We start from the raw sequence: 24,405 nt of genomic DNA on the forward strand, positions 1-24,405 counted from the left end.
TGAATATGCATAGTTTCATTAACATATGACGTATACCGTGTGTGTGTCTGTGTATGTGGAGTGAGATATGATCCCGTGAAGACTCCCCAAAGCTGGTGTCAGGAGTCTAGCGGTCCATCTAAACAAAAGGCTCTTAGACTAAAACAGATACAGAGTAGGTGTCCTCCTATACCATAAATCAGTAAGAGAAGGTAGAACCTCTCTCATGCTCCCAGGATGTGTGTGTGAAAGTCAGAGAGCTCTGGAATGCACACAACGCTTGCACAACGTAACTTCTCTAGTAAAAAAGAGCAAACACATCTAGAAAACCTTAAACAAAATGTACTTCTAAACATAAACATAATAAAATCTTTCAACAGCGGGTGTGTCACCAGGGTGCAGGGGAGACACGCCCCCCCCCCGTCCCCTTCTGGCCATCTGTGCCTCAATTTTATTCCACAACTTAGACATCCACATTATTCACACTCTCATAACGCACACATATATATAGGGCCTTGAGGGTGACCATGTTAACGGCGTCCAGTGGACGGTCTGTGTATTCAACCCTACCTCTGGCGTCGGTGCCCACCTCTCAATTTTAAATCCATGTAGACATTGAGGGTTCTCGGGAGGGGCCGTGCTAACACCTGCTGCTCTCTGGCAGCAGCACCATGCCCTCCCTTGTTTTAAATGCACTTAAGGACAACACGCAGCAACACTACACATGAGCGGGAGAAGGGAGGTATGGGGTCTTCACACACCCCCGTTCTCTACTAGCCATCGGGGCGGGGGCTGGGAGGAGGTGTTGGCTGTCCGATTGGCCTCCCTGCTGCTGCGGAGCCTGGGGCGGTCTGCTTGCCTCCACCCCGGGGGAAAGGGTCACATCTCTTGGGTCTGGGTGCCGTTTCCCCCTCTGGGGGCGAGGGTACCTGGACCCGGGGCATAGAGTATGTTTGGGGAGTATGATTGTGTGTACATGTCTATGTATGTCTATCCCTACGTTGGGTGAGTGCTGAGTGTTTGTATATGTGTGCATGAGGGTGGGAAAGCATGTTTATGTCTGTGTGTGCCTGTTTGTCTGTGTCTATATGTCAGGTCGGGTCTTAGACTCCACCTCCCTGGGTACTCCCAGGCCCTCCAAGTGTGGAGGCCTATCTCCCCTCACCACACTCCCTGCTGGTAACTGATGCCCTCAGGGGTTGGTGCATTGGTGGTTCTTGGTGTCCGGGGCTGGGCGCTCAGGTATGCACCAGCTCACTCCCGGTGGCTACTTGGCAGGGCCTGGTGCCTGTCGCTCGGTCAGGCCTCTTCCGGGGCAAAGGGGCCCTCGGGCCTCCGGCCTCGGGGCCTGCGACTTGGTTCACTCTGGCACAGCTGGCTGCCGGCAGAGCCGGCGGGCACGCCGGTGCAGACCCCTCTGGCTTCTGCTCCGTGGCTACTGGGTGACCCCCTCGTCTGGGATCTCCTCAGCCCTTCCCAGGAGGGTGGCACGGATGACCCTCCGGTGGTACTCCTTGGGCTCTCGCACTCTGGGGCCTCTGGATGTCTGGAGCCTGGATCTCCTCCATGCCTGCTTCATGCCCTGGGGGACGGGGCTATGGGCCTCCACACCCTCTAGCAGACCGTTACATGGGGAAACCTTTTGTATACAAGCGCGCTGATCCACACAGGTGTGCACACGGGTGTTCACTGGTCGTAGACATAAACTACACCTTTCTTAGCTGCTACTTCAAAGCACATTGTGCGCTGTCTGTCCTGCGTGCTGCACAACAACATTCAATATTTAGTATTTACTGCTGTTCACACTTAGCTAGATTAACGTGATGGTGTTGTGTTTAGTATGTTGCTTTGGTTTTTTTTTTTGCTTGTTTTCTCTTCTTTTTCTCTCAACAGGTGATGCAGGAGATTTTTTCTCTTTGTCTTTGTAAGTGCCCTTTCTCACTGTCCCTCTTCCCTTCTGTTTTTCTTTTCCTTCCTCTCTTTCTTTCTCCCTTTCCTATCCCCCAGTCATGTCTGTCCCATCTGTAACAACTGAAAATAAAATAAATAATAACAAGAAAGTTTGATCAAATGGACCAATACGGCAATGCCATGATGATCCATTTGGCAAAATAAATCCATTTGGTATCCTTGTTGGTCTTCAGACAACAATTCTGACGGCTAAAGAACCAAATGGGACAGGCAAAAAAAATAATAATAATAATAATAATTACTGTGGTGGATTTTTGTTTGATATGTATAACTATGTAACTATATACACCATATATCTATCTGCACTGAACATATATACTCTAATTTTCTCTGTAACTTTCATGTAGAGTCTTGGGCACAAGACATTTTGCTTCACCGAGGTTTATTAAGGTGGTACAGTAACAGGGCAGTTAATAGTTACCGGAGCTGGAGAGTGAGTTATTGAGGTGAACTCTCAACACTAACCTCCTCCAATACACACTCAATGTCTTTCATGCAGCACAACCAAAACAGTAAACACATCACTATAAAATATCATACGATATAATCACACACACACACACACACACACACACACACACATACTTTGAACCTACACAGAAGTGTTTTTATATATGAGAAAGCATGTAACCTATGTAGTTATAAGCCACTTGCTGTATAAGATTTAATAATTAGGATTAATTAATGACCTTTGACCATGTCATGACCTACTGTGATAAGCCAGAGCAAGGGGTAGTCAGAGTCCTGACTGGCCTTTGGCCAAGACCTTGGCCGCTACCTGACCCCTGCAGCTGTGTTGGGCGCGTGGGAAAGTTAGCCAGCAGCAGGGGGCGGGGATACTGGTCCCTATATTAGGGGACCAGAGGACGCCCCCAGAGCTCTTTTCCTCCTGCTGCTGCTTCCTGTCCGTCTCTGTGTTGCTCTGCTGTCTGTGCTTAAGGCTGTACACCCCGGGGTTTTGCTTTGCTTGCTTTCTGCTATGTAATTCTCTTGCTAAATGTCTGTATGTATTTTTCCTGCTGTTCATATGATTCAGTGTATTAAACTCTGTTCCAAGAATTCTACTCTTTTACAGAGCATCTTTTTGAGTGTCTTGGTTTTAACTGGATCTAAAAGGGTTGGATCTCCACATCGTTGGTGGGAGAAGGTTATCAGGGTGGGTTCAAAATTTGCGACCACAGAACTGGATCCAACATTGTGGATGTGTTGATGTTGGAGCCATTAAGATTCTCTGCCACACTGTAGGATTTCCCTCTGATTCCCTGCGGGGGCATTTTGGAGTCTGTCAATGAAACTCTTCATATTTGTGTTTGACACCAGTTTATAGAAACAGACAAATGTGTCATGCTTTTGTTCGGCCTCCACAAATATACACATTTGTTCATTGGTTGGACTTTTTGGAAGGAGACACATTGAAAACCATGTTAATAAGATCTTGTTGTTTCCTGTGGATCCGACACAGAGAGTGGACTTCAGACAGAAAGCGTGGAAGAGATTTTAGAGGCCGTGTGTGGCAACAGGAAGTTTCTGTATGTTTGCTGAGCTTACATGTGGAAAACAACACGTGATGTTTGTGAAGTTCTACAATGATCATTGTTCTGACAGCATTTTGAGTGGGAACAGTTCAAACTGAGAGTAGTGGGAGTTATTTACTGATTGAAACAAGCTGAATGTTTCTGTGCACGATGAAGATCAGCAGCAGCAGCTCAGCTGATCAATGAATTGACATCTATCAGTCATTTCATGAGATGAAGTCATCAGCAGACATTTGTTCTAACTGTGTGATAAATGTCAGAACGTCAGGGCTCTGCTTTAGTCACTACTTGATGATCATTGGCTCATTGTTGAATCACGTGGCCCAGTCTGACCTCTGACCCTTTGCTGCAGGTCTTCTGTGTTATCTCCACTTTCATGTCTGATCTTCTGCTGTATCGTCCAAAATAAACATCTGAATCATTTCCAACACTTCAGCAGATCTTTAGTTTGGCAGCACAGTACAAAATAACACATATTGTACTATACTGCCCACTTCCTGATCTTATTGGATCTGTGTGTGAGGTTGGTGAAGGAAACACATGTTTACTGAGTGAATCGCTGCCATTAGGAACTAGTTTTTATATCACAGCCTAGAAATCACACAGGACCATTTCTGCAAGTGAAAAGTCCTAATTGGAGGAAAATAATTGTAGAGTTTGTGCGACTGAAGAATTGTCCCAACTACATGTGCTGCTGACCTTTGACCTTTTCTTTAGGTGCACAGAGGAGTCTGTGGAAACATCCAGAACTGAGGCAGTGCTACAGATGTCTTCAAATAAAGTGGTGTATTATCCATGTTTTCTATGGATCACATCAATATCCTGATCTAACAAGCCCCCTTTTTGTGGATTTTAGAGCCTCTGACTTTTGCTGCGTCTGCGTCTCATTTCAAGCACAAGAGCAAGAAGTGGATGAAGAAATGGGGCGAGTGGGGTCAGTGTGGTGCATGTCAGCTGTGCTCATGCTTTCACAAAGAACATGTGTATTCATTGGCAGCATTAAGGTGCACTTTAGTCTTCATAATAATAAAGTATTCTGACTTTATTATTGTGAATCCTCACAGTCATGTTGCAGCTCTGCTTTGCTTTAAGAAAATGTTCTACCAGGATGTTACTTTCCTAAACGTGTTCTCCAAATGTTCCCAAAGACTTTGTTCTAAGTAGTTCTACATGATGAAACATTCACACTAAGTTTAAGAAGGACACACAAACACCATCTGTCCTTCATCATGTGTACAAACGTGTTCAGATGTCAAATGTACCGTGAATGGATGCAAATGTGGATCGTTCCAATAAAATGAGACAGTTTTGTAAGTGGATCACAGTTTGAAGTTCATTGAAACCTATAAGAACATGTTATTCAAACCAACTTTATCCAACAGGAAGAAGCATCAGGGGAACAGGAAACATTCAAACATGTTTACTGTAAGAACTGCACAAAGGAAGGAAACACAATCCTACACACGACCACTTTAAAATGGACATTTAGCTTTTCAAACATCAGGGAGTGCTGCAATAACAACACTGTGCCCATTCTGATCAGACTGAAAGATTTATAGAGATTTATCCATGTGCTGGAAAAGGATTTGATATCAACATATATGCAGATTAGTAGGAGCATTTTCTTCATATTGATTTAGAGTTCAGTACTAGGAATATGTAGAATTAACATCTGTGTACATGACGAGTGATGAAAACTTTCAAAGGACGTCAGAATTGGTGTCTCTATCTGTGACTGTCCCAGAGGAACCTACCTGAGGGATTATTAAAGATCTGTCTATCTAGAAAGACTTGCATTGATTCACAGTGTACAATTCTTTCTAATCTATTAACATCTTCCTCCAAATCCTGTTTCTGCTGCATCAGAAGGGCTCAAACCTCCTGCTGTTGTCTGCTGGACCATCAATTCTACTTTATGATGATCTTCAAAGATAAAAACGTGAGTTTCTTTGTGAACTCTGTGAAATGCGTCTGATGTTTAGTTTGAACCAATCCTGTGTCAGCTGCAGCCACATCATTGCCACGCATACAAATGGCTGCGTTCCTGTTTAGACCTGCTGGCTGTCAATGGGCTTCATTCCATTTCAGACTGCCGGTGGTCGCTGTGATCTAAACTCAACATGGCTCCTGTGTTAGAAGAGCCTCTGATTTTAAATTTGCACATTGAATAGTTTCTTTGCAACACTATGGAGCTACCAGCCCAGTATATGTAGCCCACAGTAGATGGAGTTATCAAGCTGCACTGACAAACATCAGGACTCATGTGATCCCTACATGTGGACCTTTCACACATGGATCCAAGTGCAGATTCAACTCAGCATTACATTTGACTTCAGCTCTTACACACTTTCATTTTCTAGCTGTGTCACTTCCTGCTTTTTGGATCAGAGAGTTTATCCATGTCCACAAATGTTTGGCTGCATATTTGTATCATCTATATTTTCCAGTCTTCATACAGCCGATATTTCATGTGGACTCCAATCTGCCACCTGCCATCACGTTTTCAGGGTTCATTCAGTGTTGAAATGTAGGACAAACAGCAGCACATGTTCTCTAAATGTTTGCAGTTATTTTAAATGAAGCTGATACTACATGAGACATTTTCCATATTTATTGTCTTTGAACAGAGAATAATAAAGCCATCAAACATATACAGGCTGTGCAAATACAAACTTCTGTAGTGTGTGCCTGCAATTCAGCGAAACTCACCCGAGGAATCCTGTTCGTTGACGCCAAATTGTTATGGAAAATTTCAAATAAAACTGCAACCATTAGGTGAGTGTGTCTTTGTAGTGGGGTTTATTATAATAAAGGAAATAAAAAAAACAACAACAACAACAAAACACTGCAGTGGAGAAAAAGTTCAGGTCAAACACCAAACAGTTTTCTGAGGGAAAGACATCACCCTGAACCCTTTTATACCTCCCAAACAAAGAACATTCCACAGCAGATCAATTATTAGCAGATCCTTTACTCTTCAATCTAGGAACAGTTCCGACCAACTGTCATCTCATCTGCAACAGGATGTCCAGAGCCCTCAAGAGGAAGGTGCTTGTGAAGGTGCAATAAAACTTGGGCCCCACTTGTGATCCACATGCATACAACTGATGTCAAGAGTGAGGTTTTATACTAAGTACAGAGAGTGTTACTACTATTACTAAAGTGATGTGATTAATACATAACCTAAAGAAATTTCCAGTACAGTGCCTTCTGCACTCTGTCCGTGTGGTGTCTCTGAGTTTAGTCAGTGTGTTCCTGTTTTAATTTGAAAGTCTGTGTCTGACGTTGGTGTTTGTCCTTCCTACCTGTCTCGTCATGTTTATTGGGTTCAGCCGTGTTTTCCTCCTGTGTGCTGTTTCCTCATTTTGTCTATATTCAGTGTGCTCTCTTGTGTTCGGCGTCAGTCTGTCTGCGTTCCTCTGGTTATCATCTCAGGGTTTTTCTTCTGCATGTTATGGTGTAAGGTTTCTTTACTTGTTTTCCCAGTTCAGGTTATTTCTTAGTTCTGTCTCTGTCACCGTTGCTTTTCTTTGTTTTCACCTATTGAAATAAAGCTCACTTGCATCACAGCCTATGCCTGCATTTTAAGTCCTTCTCTCATAAACTTCACACGCCGTGACAGGAACAAGAACAAACTGTCTGATTAGAGATTGCTGATCTGTGTAACTTTATTCAAAAACATTTTACAACGTGCTCCAAAAGATGACCAAAAAGCTGAACACTAAATTCAAATCACAGAGAAACAGTTTCAGTTTATTTGTGAAGTTATTTGATTGTAATAGTCATTTGGCCCAATCATCAGATTATATATAGCCAACGTACATTATTGTACTAACCTAAATCACTAAACACCCTAAAGATATACTAGAAATTCTAACATAAAAAAATACTATATATGAAGACAGTGGCACATAGAAATAATTGGACCTCGATTACAAGTTTTCCTTGCTATACAGCTTTGAAAATCATACATATGTTAGGTGCAAATGTTGTGTTAGAGTCTGTTTGAAGACATGTTAGCATCTTTAAAGAGCTTTGAATATTATTCCAGATTTGTGGACCTCTACATGGTCACACTGAAGACCAAAAAATAAAAATAAAAATAACTAATAAAGTTGATTTAACAGTTACCACAACAACCAAATTAAAAACCATCTAATTTCCCAGAAAAAATCTTCTTTCCTCTTTCAGCAGCTCATTAAACACCTGACAGCAATCCATGTTCCTGCTTTCTTCAGATTCATCCTGCTAAATTTGATTCGGTTCAGTTCAGCAAAAGGAGGGAGAAGGAAAGGAAGCCATCGATGTCTTGAAACTGTGTCAATGCATTTCTTTGTGTTCTTAACTTCTACTGTAAAAATAATAAATTCAGTAAACCACATTTAGCTGTTTTGGTTTTTGGTGTTACGGAGTCACAGCCTCGGTGAGGACGGGGTTTTGGGGGTGGGTGACAGGACGAGGAACTGTTCAGAGGTGCGTGTAAGACCCTAACTCTGTTTTCTGGTTTTAATTCTGAATAAATTCATCCAGACATCTAGAAAAGAGAGCTGCACCATGCAAAGTGGGATGTATGCCATCTTCCTCAATAAGACCAGGGTTTTCCCTGAAGGTTTGCCAGTTATCTAAGAATTTCACACTGTTTTATGAACACCACTCAGACATACAGCGGTTTAACAGCATAGTCTCATTGGGGAGGGGACCAGAGAAAGGTAGTATCTGACATTGTTCTGGCAAAGTTAAAAACTCATGCAACACTAATTTTAGTTACCTCCAATTGCTGTAACTGGGTATCATTACTGCCAACGTGAATTACAATCTTTCCAAATCTACATTTAGCCAACAGTTTCAGATTAGCCTCAATGTCAGGTGCTGTTGCTCCTGGAATGCATTTGATCATTGTTCCTGGAGTCTCTAGCTGCACATTTCTGAGAGCAGTCAACAATAACCAGAGTTGTTTCCACAATGTGTGTAGTGTTGTCTAGATTGATTTTGGGATCTTCATCCGAGTTCTCCTCTTCCTCAGTCTTCTGCAGTTGTTAGCATTCTTCCTCACTTGAGGGACCCTCCTCGGTAGTTGTTGGATTAAGAATGGTCTTTAAATTTTTATATAATTCCTTCTTTTCTCCTCTCAGTGTTTTCTGTAGTTGTTTAATTGTGTCTTCATCTGCCAGCCGATGAAGGAGAGGTCCACAGTAAAGTCTGACAGAGCACAAAATCACAGTTAAAGTTGATGACGTGTGTTAAACATCGGTGGAGCACATCATTAGTGTGGTGTTTACCGGACACACTGAGGTTCTGGTAGAGGGGAACACAGCAGCTGGTTCAGGTGGAGGCTCTGCCTCATGCAGCACTGCCATTGGCTGAAAGCATGAGCCACATGTGGCTGCCAGATACTCACACCTTCATCCTTTAAAGCTTTCATCTTCTTCTCAAACTCGTCCTCTACAGACAAAATAAGACAAAGTTTCGGTGCCACAGAACCAGAGACCAGCAGCAGTTTCTCTTCTATTTCAGGCTGATGTGGAAGCAACAGCGCTGCTGCTGTCACACAAAATCTGTTTAGAGGAACTCTGATTACAGGAACTTTAACTACACCCCATCAGCTGACTGCTTTTTCCCAATAAAGTGATCTGTAGCTATGCATTTCATTGTAGATATCCAAAATGTTACCGAGTGAGACTAACCTGGACCATCAGGCTCACACACAAACCACAGCAGGACAGCGTGGAGGCAGTTTACAGTTTCAGGCTTTGGGTGGTGTTGTAGCTTCTTGAACCAGAAAACAGTCACACAGACTGGCAGCTTCAGCTGGTCGGGGATGTTTTCTAAGTCTGAAGTCTGAACCTGCAGAGCTTGTTCAAACACCCTGCGACGCAAACCCTCAGGAGCCTGCACAGAGAGGTACCACACAGACAAGATGCTCACATGTACCACAGAAACATGCCTACCTGTCAGAGTAATTAAACACATATTTAATGATTAACCTCAGTACCTTATGCAGACGCTGTAGTTTCAGTTGTTTCTGTTCATCACTGCTGGGAAGTATTGATGGGACACGGTAGTCTTTGATCTCTTCTCCATCCCTGCCATATTCAGTAATCTTACCTCCTGTTAACAGTCCATAGAAGTACTGTCTGATGCGGTAAGCAGCTGTGTAACTACTGCGCTGTGAAAAGTCCTCTACAAGTGGGGTCAGCAGAATTGTCTTCTGATCCACAACACTTGTGGTGAAACTGGTGAGTTCTCCACGCTCAACTTTTTCACACACCCATGGTGGCAACTTAGAACTTGTTTTTTCTGGTTTAACATATTTTTTAATGGCGAGTTTGAATGTTTGGTTCTCTTTTTTACCAACATGATTTAAAGCTTCACTCAGAGCACGTTCTCTCTTCTGTGAGTCGTCCAAGCCATCCAGGTTCACTTTACTTAAAAAGCTGAGCATACCATCCAGTCTTTTAATGTTGTACTCACCAGGTGAAGATGATTCCTTTGCAAAAGCACCATTGTCTTCTAATCTTGAATAATCATTTCCTGCTATTGAAGCAAAGACTGGCATGAGAGCAGGGTCCAATTTAAAATGCTGACAAAACTTTGAACGTTTGTAGATCTTAGCAGGAATCTTTCCATCCTCTTCTTTTTTCCACTCAAAATTGTGGAGATTAAGGAAACCTTTGTGCACATCAAAGATGTAAAAATCTTTGTAAATGGACAGCACAGCACATTGTTTCTGATTTGCCTCGGAAACAACCTCAGGGTCTGCCTCTCCTAAACACACTTTAAACTCTATGCCTTTTTCCCTTAAGATTTCTATGAAGACATCTTTGACCAAAGGGGGTAACACATTATATCCTTCTGGTAAAGTGCCATCAGGCTCAGTCTCTGCTATTGTCTTTGCTTTTTTCAGTTTATATTTCAGACGAGACACATTTTTTTCATGCTTCTCGGTGTGTGAGCCTCCATCCAGGATGACGTACGGATTGACTTCACAGTCCTGCAGAGTCTTAAAGAAGTTACAGACCTCATGTTTGAATCCGGGATAATCTCCTCCACAGCGCTGGTCCAGCTTGAGCAGATGACACAACCGGCTGTTTCAACAGAACAAAGCAAACACACATGAAACTTTTTTGGAATGGACAAAGTAGCACAAAGAACAAACAAAGTAAACCAAAAAAATAAATCTTACTAAATATTGACCCATAATGCAAATAAGCATGCAGCCTGATGTAAATCCACTTGCTCTTCAGCTGATAAATGCTGTGGTCACATCAGTAATGTAAGAGACTGCACAACTCTCACAGGAGCTGCTTTTACTTGTAACAGTGTGCTATTGTTACCTGAAGAGATTTCAAGGAAGCAAGGTAAGCTAATGTTTAAGTAGAAAATCACCATATTGATTGATTGATTGATTGATTGATAATACTTTATTCATCTCGAGGGAATATAAGCATCAGTGCATTTTCCATTTCACACAACACAACCCAGTAACCATCAGAAGATTTTTTTATTTTTTACTTTTGCTGAAGGTTTAGATTCTTTCTGATTTAATTGTTGCTTTGAATAAGTGTTGAAAACATTTTGAATTCAGATTTTACAGCCAAAGTAAAAGCAATAAATGACAAAAAATATTCTTTTAAAGAAGTTAATGCTCTCTGATATGGAAGTGTTAATTTGTGAGTTACCCCTCCCTGCCTTAAATATCTTTTAATCTCTTTTTTCACAACTCCAGTAACTGTCACGGTTCTGGGTCAATTTTGAGCCAGCTTTTTCTGTTTCTGTTTTGTTTTTCTAAATATATGATTTGTTTGGGTTTTTGGAGTTGTGCTGGTTTGATTTTGTATTAAGGGGTATTCTTGGTTTAGTGCATTTTACATTAGTTGGGGTTCTGGCCTTTAGTTTAGGTCACTGCCTCTGTTTTATGTGCCAATTTCTTTCTGTCGTTCTCTCGGTGTCAAGTTTGCGTTTTTGAGACTTGTTTCTGATTTCCTGTTTTACTTTGAAAGTTCATGTCTCATGTCAGTGTGTTCAGTTTTACCTCCCCCCTGTCTCGTTAGCCTAATTTCTCCCAGCTGTCCCCTCCTGTTGCCCATTCCCTGATTACTCCCCTGTGTATATAGCCCTGTGTTTTCCTGTGCTCCCTGCTGTGTCGTACCCTCAACTTGCTGTGTGTTCATGATTTCCAGTCCTCCAGCACCTCAGTTTAGAGTTTTGTTTGCTTTTGTGAGTTTTTTTTCATGTAGAAGTTTTGTCCAGCAATAAAGCTGCGTTTTCAGTTTAAGTCTCATTTCCAAAGAGTCCTGCATTTTGGGTCCACCACTCCTGCCTGCCTGCCACACAGCCAACCATGACAGTAATAACTAGGAAGTGACAGACCAGTGACCTGTCCTGTGTTTTTCTTCTGGTTTCTTTTACAGCACATCTCTGATAGAAATGAAAACAAGACTATTTCCACAGCACACACCTGCACAATCAGTTCATCTGTGACATTTTGTTGTTCAGTTACTGATACATGCAGCACATTTCCTCACACAGCAGGAGCATCTGTCCAACGTAACATGTTTCTCTGTCTGATGAACAAAGACAAAACATTTTATTTAGAACATGATTCATAGTTCCAAGAGTCTGGAAACGTTTTAGAATCATTAACTTATTCGCCACACCTTGGCACACCTTTGTAACTAGCTATCCCACATGTCTGTGAAGGTTCTCAGTCATCCAGGTCATCGTAGTCAAAGGAGTTTGGGAAGAAAGGGTCTGGACTTCTTTAAGTTGCTTGAAGACGGGGGACAGGGGGTCCTTTGTCCCTCTTTGGGGGGATACTCTCACTGGGTTTAAATCTGGGACTCTCGGCCATTTGACCTTAGAACTGAAGAAGCTTCTTAGATGAGAGGTGAAACGTCTTCAAGCAACTTAAAGAAGTCCAGACGCTTTTCTTCGCAAACTCCTTTGACTAGCTATCCCACAGTATCTGACCAAAGAAAATGAAAAGGATAAAAAAAAAAAACTCATCTGGATCAGTACGAGTCAACTCTGATGTATCGCTGATATATGTGTACATGACATGTTTGTTCAGGGAGGTGCTGATTCATATTATTATCACATCAGCATTAAAGGCCAGAACCATAAAAATACATTTATCAATATCCTGACCATTTGTTTCACAGCAAAATGAGCAGAATTAAAGAGCTTTTAATGTGTTTCATTTTTCATCTGATCTGTCAAATCAAAATGTTCACAGAGTCAAATGCCGTGGATGGAAGGAAGCAGGAGTGAAGGAGGAAGTGAGATCATTTGATCAATGGTCTTTGGTCAGTGGTTGTTGATCAATGGTCATGACAATTTGCATATTGATGATCAAGGAACTGACCTCCCAGCCCATTGTTCTTCAGTGGTGCTATTTTCAGTCATTGCGCAAATGTACTGTTTATAAAGTTAGAAACCTGCAGTCAGCTGAGACTGAAGAAGTCACCTGGATGATGATGAAACGTTTCTCTCACTGAAAACTTCCAGATGAACAGAATCAACCTTTTGGAGAGACCCAACATAGGCTCTCGCAATAAGAAAGATGTGTTTGGTGGCAAAGTATGACATTATTACATTTTTAACCCTTAAGAACCCAGACCTATTTCTACTTTCATGAAAATTATGGGGGTTGTAAGTTATATCAAATGAATCATATATAACACATTTCTGAAGTTTTTTTTGTAATAGCTCCACCCACTGCCCCAGATCTGAAATGTCACATATGCGTCACATTGGGCATACAAGGTACATTTGTTCCATATTTAGAAAGTAATTCTGTAAACACTTTCTTGCTTTTAAAAAACAGAATTTCATTTTCATTTTCAAATTCTTAACATGGATAATGATGGTAACACTTCTTGGTTTACTTCAACAAGCTTCTTGGAAAAAAAATAAAAATAAATCAGCCCAATGAAGAAGTGTGAGCACAAGTGAGGCTGAGGAGAAGAAGTTATCAGCAAAAACGTTTTGCTCAGCTGGCAGAGTTTCACACAACTTCACCACAACATCTCCTCCAATCCCAAGTAAAGTCTTCTTCCCAGTACCACCTTGATAAACAACAAAATCATGGAGCATACCAGAGGATGAGCACCGGGCCCAGATTTTCAATCCCCAGGGGTGGGGCTTTCCCTTCACATACTGCCTTTTTGGGCTGTGTGTCCCCTTGAAGGGCACCATTTGCTCATCAACAGAGTTGTACTCCTCTGGGACGATATCCAGGCATTGTTTGCGAAACATTTCAAGCCATGGACGGATCTTCCAGCACTTGTCTTCTGCATCTCTGTGTAATAAATCTGTATTGTCAGTGAAATGTAGAGATCCCAACAGGGTTTGAAATCGGTTGCGGGACATGTTATCTGCTACCATAGGACACCTGGTGTCATTTTCCCAGTATGCTCGATTTCCAGGCATTTGGCATAGACCCATCCTCAGATAGAGACCAATGAGTATTTCTAGTTCTTTAACAGTGGTATTTACATTTCTCAGATGGTTGGATTTTTATACACTGTATAAATTTGTTTGTTCCATTAACAACAGCAGCATATCATCTGTGATGAAGTTTTTGAAGTACTCCAGTGGAGTGTGGATCTCATCTGGAGGTTTGGCACAGGGTCCCTTGAATGTGGTCTCAGGGGTTTCTCCAGGAGAATTTTTGTCGTTTGATAGCTGCCTTGGGCTGCCCAGTGTCCATATGGCTTGAATGTGGCTCTGTCTCTAAGTCACTTGAATCACAACTGTCTGAATCACTGGATTCACTTGATTCATCACTCTCCACGTCTTTGTGGGGGATGTAATTAGGGTCTTCAGAATCTTCATCTGAGCTACTTTCACATCCCTCATACTCACTGTCCTCTGCAGTGATAAACTCCAGCGCATCTTGAACACTATATTTTTTCTTTTTATCCATTCTACAAAAGAGTGAAAATGACAAAAAATGGGGGGTAACTGAAAAACGCCTCGACAAAGCTAAAGTAAAGTTCCATCACAAATTTAGGTAATTTAATAAATTAGTTATGCTTGAATTTAGTTAAATATGACTGAGAATTAACAACAAAGAATACATTTACTTAAAATAACTGAATAAGCTAAACTGACTAAGCAAATGATCAGTTTTTGTCTTTTTGTGACAAATATGTCACATCAGTTTTTTTTAAGAAAATTTGGAGTTTAATGCCCGATGTGACATATTTGTCACAGCGATATTTAACAAACTGATTCTAGATCAAATTGTTTCAGAAATATTACCAAACTAGGTTACAAGTGACCTATGACATCTTATCTAAAGTTTAGAATTGCTGAATGAGTAAAAGCTTACCTTTGCAAAAAGAAAAGAAAGTTTTTAAAATTAGCATAGTGGTCTCATTAGCTAACCAGATGGACCAAGACTTTGAAAATGGTGTCTTGAACACCCAGAGTGCCTCACTTGTCACATGACTGAACTAGTTTGTGCAGTAGACGTCACTTAGGGACTTTATTAGTTAAAAGTCAAAGTTAAACCATTATAAATAGTTTTTCTCTAAGTGTAAAGGGGCGGTGACACCAGTGTCACTGTGGGTCCTTAAGGGTTAAGATTTGTTAAAAATCTTTAAAATTAAATTAAAATTCTACTGTTTCCTCTCATTTAGGTTTAAGCTGAAGATGGAGACAAAATATCAGGAGGAAAACAAGAATTAGAAAGCTGAGGCCCAAAAAGCTGCACCAGTGTCTGTAAAATCTGTGCCTGTTTTGAACCAGCAGGGAGGCTTCCGTGAACATGACTCCTCAAGAAATTAAACTCTGTGAACCAATGAGGTTCAACGAAGCTTCAAATCCTCATGAAGTGTCATCTGATCATAACTAACAGAAACACCAACAATACACAGACCACTCTGTGAGGCTTTATTTCTGTTCCACAGAGATTGAGCTGCTCTGTTTTCACACCACTGCCCTGCCTACTCTCCTTTATCACACAGACTCTCAGTCCTAGCATGTTCCTGTGAAATAGGAAATTCACATTTAAATGATCACAGCTGTAACAGCCAAGTTCCTGCAGCTGAACAAACAACCACACCCTGTCACCACATTTGAATGAAGCTCAGGTGTTGATGCAGCTCACTGATTGGACGGTTGGTTTCAGCTCTGCTCTCAGTCTTTACTGCACAGATGAAATGTGACTGGATCTATAGACTGGAAACAGAAACTCACTGAGAATGTTTGCAGTATAAATATTTATACTGCAAATAAAGCAAACAGTGTTACAGTGTCAGAGCTGATCTGGGATCAGTGTGTTCACTCTGCAGCTACAACAAGGTTTCATGTTAAAAAGGGAACTTTACTCTAAACCAGTCTGACCAGCATGAAAGAAACTTTGAATAAAAACAATATAAAGATGTGTTATTACAACATCTGTACATCAACATCTATGAAATCAATGGACTGATTAGGTTTGTGTTCAGCAAAGGATCAAATCTTTCTTCTTTCCATAAATCATTGATGAAATTACTGTAGTTAAATAAAGTAATTATAAAATTTTGTGTAATTCAAAGGTTGAAATTGTTTAATGTTGTTCAAACTTTCCTGTTTTTATGTGTGAGCAGCAAAAAATTCTCTAAGGGTCTAAAAGTCAAATCAGTAAAGATGATTTCATGTGTGTGACAAACAGGTCTGTAGTAGAGATAAACATTCAACAGGACTGTCAAAAAGAAGAAGTCAGTCACATCTGAACACAGAGACACACACATGGAAATCAAATACAAATTTAATGTAAATGAAAGAGGAAGACAGCAAAGAAATGTTCCATTCAAATGAACTCGACTGTTCCTGCTGAGCCCCTCCACCTGTGGTGCTGCCTATCCAGGAGTCAAACAGTTTGGTGAACAGCTGATGTTTGATTGATTTCTTCATACAACAATTTATTTTTATTTACTGAAGGAAAACTGTCTCTCAAGTCACACACAGCAATGTGTTACTGTTTCTTCTTTCGTCCTTTCAAAATATATGACAGTAAAGTTAGTTGCGATGTGTTAAGTTAATATTTCTGTTTGGAGTCAAACTGATAGGAGCGGTTTAGCTGCAGCTGTGACAGGACGATGCTGCAGAGCCTCTTTGTTCAGGTGTGAGTCAGACAGAGAGAGAAAACAACCATGTCTGTTTATTAAGCTACTTCACAGTGACGCTCACATGAACATGAACACAGTGAAGCTGGACACAAACAGCCTGGTAATGTTGAATCCTTCCAGGATTTCAGTGGTTCTACAAACACATATCAGCCTGACTGTGAAAGTACAAAGCTGTCGTCCACACACCTCACATCTGGACTCCAGAAACAGTGAAAACTCCCAGACTGATGCCACTGGTTATCAGTCAGTAACATTTCATCAAGCATTTTTACTGTGATAAACACTTTCAATCAATTTGTATGAAACCACTAGTCCATCTGACACTGATCAGTAATCAGTCATCACTGGTGGTGTTGGGTCTGTGTTTCCACATGCCCCGCTAGTTTAGAGACTTATTCCCGTGAAGGAAAAACACAAGGAATGGCCCCAGTCGGTGTCTCAGGAACGCATGTGTAAGCATGTGTGCAAGAATGTGTGTGTGTGTGTGTGTGTGTGTGTGTGTGTGTGTGTGTGTGTGTGTGTGTGTGTGTGTGTGGCATAGGGGTACGTTTGTGTGACCTCCTGATCACAACTGTTTCTAACAACATCCCTGGTCATAAAGGGGGTAATCTCCCCCACACCAAATACATGGCTCAATTCCTGTATTGGTTCACCATACTCACACACAGTGAAACCATAAAAAGGGCAGGAAGCTTACCAATCATCAAACAAAACTTCACAAGGGATGTGCTTGTGATAAAAGACTTTAGCCTTCCCCCAGAACCTTGAGAGGCTGGAGAGGGGGACAAAAGAATGTCTTGATCCTTTACAAATTTAAGAACCACAATGACAACATTCAACAATTAGATTTAACAGATGGGATGTTTAATTTTTCTTAAGAAGTTAAGAAAAGTTAACATTCTGGATTTTATAAGGCGACAAGAAAACAACAGGAAGCAGCTCCAGCTCAATTCAGGTTTGAACAAAAAAATCCAAAGAGAATTCAATGGAGAAACACAAGAGACCAAAGTCTGACCAACTAACAATGAAGGACAAAAAGGTTTCAAACATTAAAAGAAGAAAACTCAAACTCAAATCCACTGATTGAGTACAAAGTAAACACAAAACCCTCAGATTTTGAGAGCAGCAACCAAAGTGATCATCACGACACAAAGACATGGATTGGGAGGACGACTCCCCCATTATTTTGGAAGTACTGCCAACTAACAGTGATGAAGTTTGAACTGCATGAGATTGTTTATTTTGATATGTCACTCAGTGGTAAATGGTCACATGTCAACTCAGTGATCGACCCCTGAAAGAAAAATAGGGAGGTCACAGAGTGGAGAAACTGTCAAACGTGCTATTATAGTGAATTGGTTTCAAGATGTCTGTGCGTGTGTTTTCCTTAATGATTTCAAAGCAATGTTCAATGTGTACAGTGAGAATTACATAAATATTGGAAATTGGAAAAGTTGCTGCTTAGGTTTTTATAATAGCAAGTTGCATATACTCCAGAATGTTATGAAGAGTGATCAGATGAATTGCATGGTCCTTCTTTGCCATGAAAATTAACTTCATTCCAAAAAAACCTTTCCACTGCATTTCATTGCTGTCATTAAAGGACCTGCTGAGAACATTTCAGTAAACGTCTTGTTAACTCAGGTGAGAATGTTGACGAGCACAAGGCTGGAGATCATTATGTCAGGTTGATTGATAAAATAAAATAAGATAAGATAAGATAAGATGACCTTTATTAGTCCCACAGGTGGGAAATTTGTTTCGTTACAGCAAAAGTGCAGAGTTATGTAGCAGAAATTAGAAGACACTGGAATAGAATAAAATAAAATACTATATACAATAAAATAAAATAGAATACAAATGCTATGTACAACTGAGTAAGAAAATACAAACGTACAGAAAAAAAAAGAATTGCACTTCTAGCAGTCTTATTGCACATTTGTGGATGTGTGTGTTTGATCACTTAAAGTCTTTATTGTGGAGTCTGACAGCAGTGGGGAGGAAAGACCTGCGAAATCTCTCCGTCCCACACCGTGGGTGCCGCAGTCTCCCACTGAAGGAGCTGCTCAGTGCTGTCACAGTCTCATGCATGGGGTGGGAGATGTTGTCCAACAGGGATGACAGCTTAGCCACCATTCTCCTGTGACTCACCACCTGCACTGGGTCCAGAGGGCATCCTAGAAGAGAGCTGGCCCTTCGGATCAGCCTGTTCAGTCTCTTCCTGTCCCCAGCAGAGATGCTGCCGCCCCAGCAGACCACACCATAAAAGATGGCTGAGGCCACCACAGAGTCATAGAAGGTCTTCAGGAGTGGGCCCTCCACTCCAAACGACCTGAGTCTCCGCAGCAGGTACAGCCTGCTCTGCCCTTTCCTGTAGAGGGCGTCTGAGTTATGAGTCCAGTCCAGTTTGTTGTTCAGATGAACACCAAGGTACCTGTAGCTGTCCACAGCCTCAATGTCCATACCTTGGATGTTCAGTGGTTGCAGTGGAGGATGTTTGTGCCTGCGGAAGTCTACCACCAGCTCCTTGGTTTTACTGGCATTGATCTGGAGGTAGTTCAGCTGGCACCAGTCCACAAAGTCCTGAGTCAGTCCTCTGTACTCCTTGTCGTCCCCATCAATGATGAGGCCGACTATTGCAGAGTCATCAGAGAACTTCTGCAGGAAGCACTGGGTGGAGTTGTGGGAGAAGTCTGCAGTGTAGATGGTGAAGAGGAACGGAGCCAGAACCGTTCCCTGTGGGGCCCCCGTACTGCAGACGACCCTGTCCGACACACAGCCCTGAGTCCTCACATACTGCGGTCTGTCGGTGAGGTAGTCCAGAATCCAGGTAGTGAGGTGATGGTCCACTCCAGAGTTCTCCAGCTTGTCCTTCAGAACCGAGGGAAGAATAGTGTTGAAGGCACTGGAGAAATCAAAGAACATGATTCTCACAGTGCTCCCAGCGGTCTCCAGGTGAGCGAGGGAATGATGTAGGAGGTGAATGACAGCATCATCCGCTCCAATGCCAGGCTGGTAGGCAAACTGAAGTGGGTCCAGTGATGAGCTCACAAGGCGCCGAAGCTGAGCCAGGACCAGCCGCTCCAGGGTCTTCATCAGGTGGGATGTCAGAGCCACCGGCCTGTAGCTGTTGAGGTCCTTGGGGCGTGAAGTCTTTGGCACTGGAACAACACAGGAGGTTTTCCAGAGCTGTGGGACTCGTCCCAGCCTCAGACTCAGGTTGAAGAGGTGCTCCATCACCCCACACAGTTGGTCCGCGCAGGACCTGACGACCCTCGAGCTGATGCCATCTGGGCCCGCTGCCTTCTTGGCTTTAATCCTCCTCAGTTCCCTCCTAACCTGGGTGGTTGAGAGAGACAGGCTGGAACCTTGTGTTGATTGTGTATTGGATGCTGTTGTTGGGGGTGTGAAGTGGTGAGCAGGGTGAGTAGAGGAGGTGTCAGAGGTGGAACAGCAGCAGTGGGGGTGGGTGAGTCTGCAGCCGATGTTGAAGGCTTCCTCATGGATGAATCAAACCTATTAAAGAAATGATTCAGTTCATTTGCCCACCTCACATCCCTCCCAGGCAGAGAGTTCTGATATTTGTGGCCCGAGATGGTTCTGAGGCCTCTCCAGACTTCACCAACGTTATTTTGTTCAAGATGGTTCTCCATCTTCTGCCTAAAGCTGTCCTTCCCATTCCTTATCAGTCCTTTCAGTTCTCTCTGCACCCTTGGGGTTAGAATGGTAGACTTGACATGTTAAAAGGAGGGTGATGCTTGACATCATTGTTTTTCCATTGTTAACCATGGTGACCTGCAAAGAAACGCGTGCAGCCATCATTGCGTTGCATAAAAGGGGCGTTGTTGTGGAAGTTTTCAGTTAAATAAAGCCTGCAGACGAGCGGTGAGCGGTAGCTAACATTCTTTAATCAAAACACAAAGAACAGAAAAACCAAGCTTTGTGGAGCCTGCATGAACGCGGGGCAGACAGTCAGCAGAGTCTCACTGAACCTAGCATGGCTCTCAGTTAAATACCTTCTTCAGGAACAAAAGGCAGTACACAGCTGTTTCAGAAAAGGTGAGCGCTACCATCAGTCCTGTGTCATGCCAAAAGTAAAGCATCCTGAGACCATTCATTTGTGGGGCTGCTTCTCATCCAAGGGAGTGGGCTCACTCACAATTTTGCCCAACAACACAGCCATGAATAAAGAATGGTACCAAAACACCCTCCATCAGCAATTTCTTCCAACAATCAAACAACAGTTTGGTGAAGAACAATATATTTTCCGGCACAATGGAGCACCGTGCCATAAGGCAAAGGTGATAACTAAGTTGCTCGGAGAACAAACTGTTGAAATTTTGGGTCCATGGCCTGGAAACTCCCCAGATCCTAATCCCTTTGAGAACTTGTGGTCAATCCTCAAGAGGCGGGTGAACAAACAAAAACCCACTAATTCTGACAAACTCCAAGAAGTGATTATGACAGAATGGGTTGCTATCAGCCAGGATTTGGCCCAGAAGTTGATTGAGAGCATGCCCAGTCGAATTGCAGAGGTCCTAAAAAAGAAGGGCCAACACTGCAAATACCGACTCTTTGCATAAATGTCATGTAATTGTCGATAAAAGCCTTTGAAACATATGAAGTGCTATATTATATTTCAGTACATCACAGGAACAACTGAAACAAAGATCTAAAAGCAGTTTAGCAGCAGACTTTGTGAAAACTAATATTTGTGTCATTCTCAAAACCTTTGGCCACAACTGTACATTCTAGCTTTGTTCTAGAATAAAATTCCCCGTGTTCTAGAATACAAGCATACATTGAATGTCTGAAGAGTTTAAAATGTCTGTTATTGTGCTGGAGGTACATAACTGCACATTCTTAAAACTGAACAAATTAAGTGATGCTTTTTTTTAATCCATTGACTAAAAGACAGCAGTGGAATGAAAGGCTTATTGTCATTCGTTCCCTGCAGTTATGGGCTTGGGCAATGTCAGGAGTTTTCCTGAATTGCAACCCAGGTCGGAATAAAACGCTCAGACAAGTTTTACGTGTACACGGGGAGACTCAGAGAGACTCTCCCCTGCAGCATAAAGAAGTAGTCTTTTATTGAAAGCACATACAGGAAGTGATACAGGAAGAGATAAAATAGCTGCTGCGTGCAGACTCTGAGTACAGAGTGTAACTTCCCCATTTAGGAGTCTGCACAAAGTTTAAGCTGAATACTGAAAAGAGCAGACACATTTAGATAATGAAACGTACTTTTAAGCATAACATAATAAAAACCCCAAAATCTCTTAACATTCCCTCCTGTTGTACATATGTATATGTACAGTCCATAGCTTATTGTATCAGTCTACGGCCACTTGTAAACATCATAAAACAGTGGGTTTCGTGAATATGTTATATCCAAGTGTCTATCTCATTATCATCTTCTTCATTCTGTAACAGGGTGATGTAAGCATGAATTGAAGCAGAATAACAGTATTATAACACCAACAAAAACAAGTCCTTTAATCAGCAGGGACTTCCAAGAGCCGCTTAAAAGCCACGTAAGCCAGTCTTCTGTGTTTGCGGCATAGTCTCGTTGTCGTGCATCCCGAAGTTGTCTGAGTGTTTTCAGAGCATCAGTCATGTTTGGTGAGTGCACATTACCTGGAATGTATGTGCAACATGTGTTGCTAAAGAGAATTCTCCTTTCTCGGCGAGAATTATGTCCAATGCTACCCTGTGTTGCATTACTGCAATGCACAGAGCATCAATCTCTCGATCCCATTTGTTGTTGAATTTACATGAAGCATTCAGAACCTTTTGTCTTTCAGTCCAAAGTTTAAATTCCTCTGGGACATTGGAACCCCATATGGAATCATGCTGCTTGAGGTCTGGGGTGCTTCATCTTTTCCTTGTTGTTGACATTGATGTTGTCGTGGCGTCCATGGTTATCTTGAAAGTGTGGTCAGATATGAAAATGGGAGCGCACTGACCTGTCCAATTCCCAGGAAGGATATCCCAGGCAATCCCTTGCACCCAGAAGGTGCCATTTGAGATGTTGCTGCTCTTCACGGGCCCTCCAGGAGCGTGTGTCTGTACTGCTTTGCAGATGGTGGTGTTTCCCATTAGCGTGGATCCGTTCTCTTGGCGGTAGCATAGGCTGTGGCTCAAATTCCCATTGTTTCCAAGAAAGACTGGGAATGATTCAGCCTTACTTCTGTGCTTCACTTTCAGGTCAACCCAGAACCATTCGTCACATCCTATCTGGAGAGGTTCCTCATGGTTGACCACGATTCCCTGGAACTGATACCCATAGCAGTCTTTTCTGGGTGTGCTGTCATGTATATATCGATACCATGCGTTGTTCATCCATGGATGAATGTGGTCTTGTGTCATGTCACGAAGATGTGAGTTGTCATGTGTCATGTCCATCTTCTTTCTTTCTTTCGGGTGAGTGTTAATAAACTCACCAGGAGTGCAATACTAGCCACTAGGAGGATGAGCGTCTTCATGGTGACCAGACGCACCAAGTCCTATAGGTGAGTAGACTAGGGGCGAGAAGAACAGGGCGGGATTCTACCCAAACAGCCCTCTCTCCACCTTCCTAGATCACCTACAGGCAGGGGCGTCAGCGTCTCTTAGTCTATGTTGTCACTCACTTTTTTGCAGTGGCTTTGATGAATCTAGGACGGTCTTTCTGCTATTTTGCAGGCAGTTGGTGTGGTGAGCAGCACTTGATAAGGACCTTCCCACCTTGGTGAGCTCCAGTTTTTCCTTTGGAGTACTTTGATCAGGATCCAATCACCTGGTTTCAACCTGCAAGATACTGGAGAGTTGTTTAGAACAATCTCTTTATTTTCAAATAATTTCAAGTTGTGAGTTTCTGAGAACTTTGTGTCAGTCTCATCCACATTTTTACCAGGCCTATACACTCAGGCCATGGTCTCCCTGTTTCTTCCATGCATTTTCTCAGTCTCTGTTTTATGTCCTAGTGCTTCAGAGACCTTACTGATTACTTCATTAACAATATGTGTCCCATTGTCTGATCTTATCAGAGTGGGGATGCCATATATTGAAATAAAATGGTTGCACAAACATTTTGCTACTGAGATGGCGTCTGCTTTTTTACTGGATAGATTTCTGGCCATTTTGAGATCACGTCTATGATCACTAGAGCGTATTCTGAGCCCTGGCATTCATTTAGCTCAATAAAACCCATGTGGATTGTATGAAAAGGATGAGGTGGTGTGCATTATGTGCATTATGTTTTTGGCAAATCATGCATGTTCCGACAAATTTCTGAAATCTTATCTACCTACCCCCCCTCCTGTTGACAATAATGCTGCTGATATGTGTAGGGACTTTGGTAGTATTTGGTAGCATTACAAGTCATCAAACCACTTTCTGGCTGCGCTCCGCCTTTTAACCACCTCTTTTGTTCTCTAGTTGGTGCGGCTTTCTGTTCGTTTATAAGCACATCAAGTGGTGTTTGCATTGAGGAGTCAGACATTAATGTGTCTATAGTTTGTTGTGCTGCTGCTTTTTCGGCTTTGGTCTGCCAAGTTATTGCCTTCAGTGACCTCTGAACTGTGTTGGCAATATAAACACTTCCAACAGTGCCTTTAAAAGATTTCCATGTTGCAGTTGGGTTAGGCACGTATGACAGCTGTGAGTTCTGCACTCACAGCTGAGTGTGAGGAAGTTACTGCCTTTGCTTCTAAAATAGTGTCTACTGTGGTCACCGCATAACATACACAGTTCCACCCAAGGCTAATTCTGGACGCTGAACCGTCTACACCGTCTACAAAGATATCAACGACACCAGCCTG

The 24,405-nt window shown here is 42.3% G+C and overlaps 1 protein-coding gene across 1 annotated transcript; it reads right to left on the minus strand.

Moving 5' to 3' along the window:
• Positions 1–8,412: 8,412 nt before the first annotated feature.
• Positions 8,413–23,088, minus strand: LOC102076144 (protein asteroid homolog 1-like). The gene is made up of 5 exons (XM_019355388.1): positions 23,047–23,088; positions 9,478–10,548; positions 9,170–9,374; positions 8,765–8,927; positions 8,413–8,684 (listed from the first exon to the last, which is right to left on the minus strand). The coding sequence occupies exons 1-5, from the start codon at positions 23,086–23,088 to the stop codon at positions 8,522–8,524; spliced, it is 1,644 nt and encodes a 547-aa protein (XP_019210933.1). The 3' UTR covers positions 8,413–8,521.
• Between the last annotated feature and the right edge of the window lie 1,317 nt (positions 23,089–24,405).

This window comes from Oreochromis niloticus, linkage group LG3, assembly GCF_001858045.2.
Source record: "Oreochromis niloticus isolate F11D_XX linkage group LG3, O_niloticus_UMD_NMBU, whole genome shotgun sequence".
Classification (NCBI taxonomy): domain Eukaryota; kingdom Metazoa; phylum Chordata; class Actinopteri; order Cichliformes; family Cichlidae; genus Oreochromis; species Oreochromis niloticus.

What these genes read in the sequence shown, in the direction of transcription:
- LOC102076144 (XM_019355388.1), bottom strand. Translation starts at nt 23,088, where the DNA reads ATGAAGACGCTCATCCTCCTAGTGGCTAGTATTGCACTCCTG. An exon ending in TGGCTAGTATTGCACTCCTG is followed by an intron (nt 10,549 to 23,046) that starts GTGAGTTTATTA and finishes CATCTGCTCAAG; the next exon opens with CTGGACCAGCGCTGTGGAGG. An exon ending in CCAGAACCTCAGTGTGTCCG is followed by an intron (nt 8,685 to 8,764) that starts GTAAACACCACA and finishes GTGCTCTGTCAG; the next exon opens with ACTTTACTGTGGACCTCTCC.